The following is a 9,010-nucleotide window of genomic DNA, read 5'->3' as shown; positions in this document are numbered from 1 at the left end:
TCAAAGTTCATAAAATATTTGCATGCTTCGGCTATAAATGTTTTTGTTGAACTTTGAACTAAGCACCTTGAACTAAGTATCGGCGCTAACTATTATTCTGGGAAAGAAATATAATTATATATCCCAAGAAAGCAACAAAATGGAAACTAAGTAGCTTAAAATCACAGAGTCGATTTTATAGGGGCCAATGGAAAGTGCAATATGCCTCACACCCAATCGCATCGTTTTAAGCACTATTTATTTATTCCTATGCACATAAAATATTGAAAACAATGATTCCGAAAATCTATGAACTATAAAGCTTGCAATCATTTTTACTAATGTTTTTTTTACTAATGGACCCATTTCTTGTTGATAAAATGTTGATGCGTTGGTTGTTGTTTCGTCGCACGTTGTTTCTCTTCTTTGTCTTTATTGTTGGTTTTCTCTTTAGGCACATTTTGATCATCTCGAATGAGTCTTTTATCTCGGCTTGAACACCTACAATATATTTTATTTCGTATTATGTTATATATACCCACTGAAATATGTTCCTATGTTCTTTTTTTAAGTCCTCATGGTGAATGTTCTTTTTGGATTTTTTGTAATGTTTGGAGAGGCCAATCCTCTGTGAAGAAGAGTTGAATGTAATGTATGAACCAGTCACCAAAGTAGTTTAACCATTAATGTATATGATTGTGCGTATGTGGAATAAGTTGTTCAGGAATTATTGGCCTTCAGCAAAAACATTTCTCATTGACCATTTACAGTCTATCATTATGGCAAGTCAAAGACAATACTTATTTAGTTATTGAAACAGTTCAGCAGAAAAAATATTTGACCATGTTTATCTATTTAGTATACACCAAATTTGTATGATAATGAATATGTACCAGATTTAAGCCTGTTATTTCCTTACTTATTTAATCAAGGCATACATAACGTCATGCATTATGGTAATTATACATCTACCATCGCATGATGATCAACAACTTTGCAAGTGAACATTTGAAAAAAGTTTATCGCAGTTTCTTCCCTTACGCGGGGGAATAAATTATCTTATAACTTATAAAACTTATTTATCACGTGAACCCTGTAACGTAACAAATGTTTGTGAAATATTAATATTAAGCAATTGCTACGAAAAGTATGTGTTAAATAAAAATATTACCATCTGTATTTAAGAATTCCAATCCATGTTACAATGCTGCACAGCATTAGTATCGAACCAAGAACGGCTCCGATGATGATATGCATTTTTGTAGTGTCTTTACCTGCTTTCAGAAAGAAAGAAAACAAGAAATATTTTTAAAAAAGATAATCGGCGTAAATTCAGTGCAAAATGTCTCATAGCTTTAGAATATTTTCAAAATTAATGATATTTATACAATATAAATGTCTAAATTGAAATATATTTGGTGGTTACTAGTATAATCTATGACAGTTGTCTAAACTTAGCTGAAACATGTATGCTCCTATAATGTCAACAAATTAGTCATGTTATTATAGATGCTAGAAGCTTTTTTGTCACCGTGACTTTTGACTACTGGCTTCAAAGTCAATACCAGATAATAACCAACCACACTACCAAATTTAGAGACTGCAAAGGCCACAATCAGCTGACAACTTGAATTTTATTGTTAAATAATATTAACTTATATGTATCTGACCTTCATTTTGTAAAAGCACTTCTGTGCATAAAATGCTGCAATTATTAGGTCATGATAATAACACCAAAATCTTTTGTTGTTTATATCTTTTATTTATGAAAGAATACAAACTGTAATAAACAATCAATGGAACATATCAACTCTGAACTATACTATTTATAATGCCTTCTTATCTATCTGGCAATGAAAATGAATAATTGAAGACTTAAATCAAAAGTTAAACATAACCTTACTAGTAAAAGTTATAATTATGTATTTTATAAAAAAAGGATTTCTATCAAAAATTGCACAGCTTGACTAGTATTTTGTATATACTAGGGGTATGAGGTGGAGGTACTAGTTAAGCCTACTGGCATGGCTACGTGTCGTACACCTACACAGGTTATATTTTACAATGTACTTTAAATGTGGAATGTAAAATATAAATGTTGTTCCAAATATACAGAAATACATCTATTTATTTTATAATAAGTACTAAACTCAATTTTGCATAACCCATCAATGACACTGATTATCAAGTGAGACAGTTTCAGATAGTAGGTAGTCAATTGGGGTGTATTTCGGTAAATTTACCTACCGGTGTAAACAAACGCCGAATAACTATGAATAAATTAATTTGTTATTATTACGCACAAAAATAATACTTAAAGTTTTGCGATTCTTTATGATAATGTTGCATTTTAAATATATTAATTTTCGCAATTCATATCAGCTCTGGAAAATCTTTTTGTTGATCAAAAATATCGTTCATTTTCATAGAAAACAGAAAAGCTACGACAAATAAAGTACGAGTGAGTAGTAATCGAATGTTTAAGTAAAGGCTGAAAAACAAAAAGTTGGGTTTGTTGTTAATATTATCAACAAAATAAATTGTACATGAAATCATATGTACTGTATATTTTTGTATTTTGATATATCTTTGTTTTGGTCATAACGTTGTGATATTTAGTTTACGATTGTATAAATATTTTTAATACAACTTTATTCTTAGAGACAAGTAAACTAAAGATTACGAATTTGTCCTTGAATTTCATAACAGCCAGTCTTTCCACCAATGAAAAACACCCTCTTTTAGGCTTAGCTGAAGATTTTGTAACTAACAATTTCATTTGTTACAAATCTAGGTCAAAATCCATTTTAATACAGCTACGCCGAAAAACAGTATCAAATAAATATTTGTATCATAAAGTATTAGTAAACCTACATTCACATACACTGGTACATATGAGCCGCGTCACGACAAACCCAACGTAATGCGTTTGCGACCAGCATGGATCCAGACCAGCCTTGGCATCCGCGCAGTCTGATCAGGATCAATGCTGTTCGCTATCAGTTTCAAACAGCTGGATCCATGCTGGTCGCAAACGCATTGCGTTGGTTAGCCATGGCGCGGCTCATATTACATTGACATCACATCTACAACTTTATCTCATCCGTGGCTGTATGGTAAATGTGGCTTACTTCTAACTACTTGCCAGTCACCGCCGTAGGTTCGAATCCCCTCATAAACTTTGAATTATTTTATGTAAGGAAGCTATCCATCTAGCTTACGGAACGTCGGTCGTTCTTCTCAGGTAGCCACTCGTGCTAGTATAATCCAGGGAGGAACATTTCACGTCTTTCCTCTACCAATAAAGCTTAAAAAGTCGCCATTTGAACATTAAAGCGTGACAAACAACACATCAAAACAAAGAAAACATAAAGTGACTAGAACCGGCATTTGTTTCTTTTCTGCTGTTTTATCTTTAAGGTCTAAAAGCTCGACATAAGCTAATTTATTGATAAATTTAACATGTAAATGTTTCAATAAAAACATGTTAACCAATACAGTTATACGACTGTGATTTCAATGATTTAAAAATCACTTGTAAATATATTTCCTATACTCCATTATGGTCAGTCTCCGGTTTAAACCCTTCAAAGTCGCGGGTTTTGACCCATCCTTTATCACTAAAATTATTAAAAAGTTTTTTGAGATAAAACCTTTAAATTTAGTACTTTTTTTACTGGGCATATAAAAGTACCAGGAGGAAATTTAAGTTCCCCATAAACGTCTTCCCCAAAGGGGTGCATAAAAAATTTGAGCACGCGACAGAAAATACACTAAAAGAGTGGGAAAATCTTAAAAAATTTTTAGTTTGTGCAAAATGATATCCTTAGTTGTAAAAAAAAGAATCTTTTCATTTTACCTGACGCACTATATTGCTTTATTGAACATGAAAATGATCCGGGATTATTTTCACAAACATATGTTGAATTGCATGGATAATTTTCGCATTCGTTAATATCATTTTCACAATTAGTTCCCTGCCAACCGTTTGCACATGTGCAGTTATAGGACGCATGCGCATTAATGCATGTTGAGGAATGTTCGCACGGGTTTCTCGTGCACTCGTCAATATCAGAATCACACTGTGATCCCGTCAATCCTGATTTACAACTACACAGATAGGAACCAGGCGTATTTGTACACAGCATATTACTCGAGCATGGAGTTTGCGTGCATTCGTCGATGTCAACAGAACAATTCCGACTACTCCATCCGGGTGAACATAAACAGTGAAGTCCTCTCCCTCGCTTTTTGCACACTTCTGTATGTCGGCACATTGAACTAAAGTAACAAATGATATGAAGTTGTAAACATCTTCAAACGGAAACAGCTTGTATTGATAGTAACATAGGAGGACCTTGCAAAATATCAAATAATTAGGATAGTATTGTACATGGAATTTCTGTAAATATCCATCAGAACTTACTTGTAACGTTCAATTTATAAAAATGTGAGCGGGAGCAGTTATTTAAACAGATACATGTATATATTTCATCCTTTACACTTTCCAATATCAACTTTTGGTCAATCACGTTGAAATTGAATCGAAAATTATTTTCTGACGCGACCTCAATCTTTAAACCGTTGCCCGGAGTCGAAACTTAGGGCCATTCTCCAGCAGCAAAAAAGGAAAATTGCCATATTTTTATTATTTGTACAATGTCGGAGAATGCATGTTGTAAATAAATGAATAGCCCTACTCGTTTAGACACTGATCTTGGCACCATTCCCCCATCCATCCCGGCGTGCAATTTCGAACAGTTGTAGAATTGTCTTTTATATCGCAGTGGGCGTTGCCAAACCATCCGTGTAAACAGCTGCATCTAAAGAATATTTAAGGCATTGATGCACACGTGAAATCAGTCAAAAATGTATAAACAGAGATATGAAGGGTGTGCTTTGTAGGAATATAGATTGCATGACGACTTTAAAACAATGGCTAATCACATTTACCAGTTTTAATAAACTACTTTTATTGCCATTTTTAGAATGGTCATGTAAACGGCATGCATGTATTTCTAATCACTGCACTTATTACTTCCAAGGTAATCTTTATATATTATTATTATTATATTAGTAAAGTATATATGTAAAAGTATAATTATTTTGGTTTAAGTGTTTATTATAACTTCAATCTATTTGTCTAGAAGTAGTGTAGATTGAATCAATTCAATAAATATTGCTGACTTTTTTCGGCCGTAAGCTGTGTGATTTCACCTTAACTTCCTTTGAAATAAGATTGAAAGAAGTGAATGAAAAAAGGATTTTCATTGGTCGATTTGAAATTTTAAACCGTAAACTGGAAATCTCATTGGTCAATCTAATATCTTTCAAATGTAATACTTTACCTATAGCTTCCGATAGTGTTACTACAAATACCACGATGCATACAAGGGTTTCCAAAGCTACATTCATCAAAATCATCGTAACATGTGGCACCCTAAAACAGATTATAAGCATAGTTTTTCACCGTTTTGAGAAACAGCTTCAAAATTTTAACATTTCATTCCTAGAATTGCACTTCTTATAGTTGTATTAATAAATGATTGTCAATTTGAATTCTGCTACAGCTGCTTTTATTATGATTATTTTTATTATTTATTTTATTATTATCATTATTATAGCTATTATGCTGTTGTTGTTGTTTGTTGCTGTTGTTGTTGTTGCTGCTGTTGTTGCTGCTGTTGCTACCGCTGCCGTTACTGCTGCTGTTGTACATGGTGGTGGTGGTGGTGGTATGCCTTTTTATTGTTTTTAATTTCTTATTTATTTTTATATTTGTTGGAATTTGTTAAATTCTAACAACAATTCTTTTCTACCATGACCTTGCGAGATAAAACTACGTGCATACCATGTAAAGATTTTATTAAATATGTACTCATTAAACTGCAAAGTTGTGTCGCCGAAAGAATGTAAGGTGGAATCTAATTTCCAGTTTGGCATCGATAACGCATGTTTGATACACCATCACAAACATAAAAAACGTTTTGACACTTGCTTAATCGTGACTGTCTAGATATAAGAATGTATATTTAAAAAGAGAACTATAAAAAGCAATGAAAAAAATGGATGACACTGTTTGAAATAAGCAATAAAAAGAAATGAGCCGTGTCATGACAAAACCAACATAGTGGGTTTGCGACCAGCATTGTTCCAGACCAGCCTGCGCATCCACGCAGTCTGATCAGGATCCATGCTGTTCGCTATCAGTTTCGGTACTTGTAATAGGGTTTATAAGCGAACAGCATGGATTCTGATCAGACTGCACGGATGCGCTGGTCGCAAATGCATTATGTTGGTTTTGTCGTGACGCGGCTCATTAATGTAATATATACTTTGTTCACCAGTTTTTGTATAAAGTTATCTTCAAATTAAAACTTAAGATAATGTTACAAACACATGAATGCTTAAATCTTCCCGGGCATTAGATTACCTTTATATCATCACGGAACTTTAAGGTCAAGGTGATTCTGTGTGACCGAAATAAATTTGTCCACGTATAACAAAAAGCAACGTTTTCTCAAATATTTTCTCAAGAATACACAAAAATGCTATATTTTTAACAACAAATAAACAATCTTCAAACAAGTGGTAACCATCTTGGACGTCAATTTGAGTTTGTAAGCCCGCAACAACGTTTATATTCAACAAACAATACTGAATCAACATTTGCTTTACTTCAGTTTGTGAACGCTTAATGCACTTTTAGCCCTGAAGTTTTTTTGTTGTTGACGGGACGGAAAATATTTTTTTGAGATTAATGTTCAATTTGATAAAGGCCTAGACTAATAACTTGTGTGCAAAATTTAAGATGATTGTTCACTACGTTTTTTTTTTCAGAAAAGTTGCAAGTACTCAAATCATGAATAAAAAAATGACCCAAAACTGAAAAGAGTTCCAAACGCTATTCACTTAAATGGGGCTTAGAATAGCACAAAAATACGATATTCAATTAATTTACTGGTTATTTTTTAATTAATCTCTGCATTTTTAAGTGTCCCAGCTGATCTATGTCAAACATTCAAATTTTATGTTTTAGGCTTTTTGACCTCAATGGAGCTCCTTTGCTGTCACCTAACTGTAGACATTATATTGATCATATATATGAACCGCGTAACGATGAAACCAACATAGTGCGTTTGCGACCAGCATGGATCCAGACCAGCTTTACTCATTTATCAACGTCATAATGGAGCCGTACAATGACAAAAACCAACATAATGGGTTTGCGACCAGCATGCATCCAGACCATCCAGCGCATCCGCGCATTCTGGTCAGGATCCATGCTGTAAGCTATCAGTTTCTTTACTTGTAAAAGGGTTGGTAAGCGAACAGCTTGGATCCTGATCAGACTGCGCGGATGCGCTGGCTGGTCTGGATGCATGCTGGTCGCAAACCCATTATGTTTGTTTTTGTCATTGTACGGCTCAATTATGACGTTGATAAATGAGTAAATTATAATGTGGCTAACAGAATGTTAATAGGTTTACGTAAAGCATTTTGTCAAACATTATTTTTCATATAATAATTATACACATGACACTATTTTCATGGTTTTTTTATTTATCTTTTATTGTAGACAATAAACAAGATCTATAAGTATGTTTAATGTTAAGTAAGTATTTAGTGTTATGTTAAATACCTTAAATTGAAAATTCTATTATATCAAACAAAAAATTTACAGAAATTTGTGTAGCTTATTTATTGGTACATGTACATACAAAATTATCCATAATAAAATGTCTATTTATACAATATCTTAATAGTAAATTTATATAATATAATATTATATTTACTTACTACATATCCAGTCTGGCACATGCAATACTGATCCCCGTGTCCGTCTGGCCGGCATTTTGCATTGTGGAGGCATGATAGATTTCCGCATTGTGTAACATTTGAAGTTGGCCCTATAGCAACTCCGTATACCACCTATAGTATATTCCAAGAGTACAAGTAACTTTCAAAATAGTCTAAATATATAGTTAAGGTTCATCATAAACAATTATAAACACATTAACAAACTATTATAAACACATTAACATAGATCTTAATCTAAATTGAGATTCTATTATTTTATGACATTATTATTATTATTATTATTATTATTATTATTATTATTATTATTATTAATTTCATTTTAATTATAATGTATATTTTTTCCGAACGAAAAATATCTATTGTGCGAAACCAAATGTTAATAACTGTTTTTATGTTTGGTTCATTATTGAGTACAGTTATGAATGATTTTCAACAGATTCATTTTACTTATAGAAAAAATATTCCTTGCATTGTATTGCATTGTTTTGTATTGTTTTGTTTCGTATTGTATTGTATTGTATTGTATTGTATTGATCAAGATGTTGTAGTTATATTTTGTGTCTAGTCAAGGGCTTATTAGCCTAAACCAGACCGTTGTTGTTTTGAGATAAAGCATTCTTTTTCTGATAATTATAATTGATATAAAATGTTGCACTACTTTACGTATTGTATATGATTAATAATTATAAACTCATTTATTTTCCTGTATAATGTGATATTCCCTGCTTTATATTTTAACTGCCAGTGGATCTTTTCAGTCGTACAATAATTATATTTTTAATCCCTTGTTCTTATATCAATATTCTTCGGTATCTCCCGCATACTTTAATTTATCCATATACAAAATATATAAGAACTGTTAAACATTTTCCTAATTTTCATTTTTTTTCTTCTTCAAATTACCTCGATAATAACGTGCACGAGAAAAAACGGAAATAAATAATTAATGTCATTTATCTTCCCCATCTCACATTTTCTTGTAAGGCAAGTTTTCTATGCAACCTCGGTAAAAACAAATCGTTGTCTCAGACAGAAGTAAAGTCCAAAAATTCACATGCATTAATGTAAAGATATGCACGTGCATTTTGAAAAACATTGCTTTTATATCCCGATTTGATGTCGTAAACTCATATGTCAGCTGATACTAATACTTTTATAACTGTATAAAAGGGGGTGTGAATGACTAAATAAATAAAGTATTTCATTAAAT

At 32.2% G+C, this 9,010-nt stretch overlaps 1 protein-coding gene across 1 annotated transcript; it reads right to left on the bottom strand.

The window, feature by feature from the left end:
* Nucleotides 1–332: 332 nt before the first annotated feature.
* Nucleotides 333–7,867, bottom strand: LOC132733779 (fibropellin-1-like). The gene is made up of 6 exons (XM_060720461.1): nt 7,808–7,867; nt 5,328–5,419; nt 4,680–4,802; nt 3,839–4,260; nt 1,151–1,253; nt 333–480 (listed from the first exon to the last, which is right to left on the bottom strand). Exons 1-6 carry the CDS (start codon nt 7,865–7,867, stop codon nt 333–335), a joined length of 948 nt encoding a protein of 315 aa, XP_060576444.1.
* Between the last annotated feature and the right edge of the window lie 1,143 nt (nt 7,868–9,010).

Source organism: Ruditapes philippinarum, unplaced genomic scaffold (assembly GCF_026571515.1).
Source record: "Ruditapes philippinarum isolate M1 unplaced genomic scaffold, ASM2657151v2 ctg3911_1_1_1_1, whole genome shotgun sequence".
Taxonomy (NCBI): Eukaryota; Metazoa; Mollusca; class Bivalvia; order Venerida; family Veneridae; genus Ruditapes; species Ruditapes philippinarum.
Note: the sequence above shows the minus strand (reverse complement) of the source record. Positions and strands in the feature narration are given on the sequence as shown.

Bases quoted from the DNA above. Each gene is read 5' to 3' on its own strand.
- LOC132733779 (XM_060720461.1), bottom strand. From the start codon at position 7,867: ATGCGGAAATCTATCATGCCTCCACAATGCAAAATGCCGGCCAGACGG. The intron at 5,420-7,807 runs GTATTGCATGTG...AATCTGTTTTAG, and splicing joins CCAGACGGACACGGGGATCA to GGTGCCACATGTTACGATGA. The intron at 1,254-3,838 runs GTAAAATGAAAA...TTCTGAAAGCAG, and splicing joins AAAGCAATATAGTGCGTCAG to GTAAAGACACTACAAAAATG.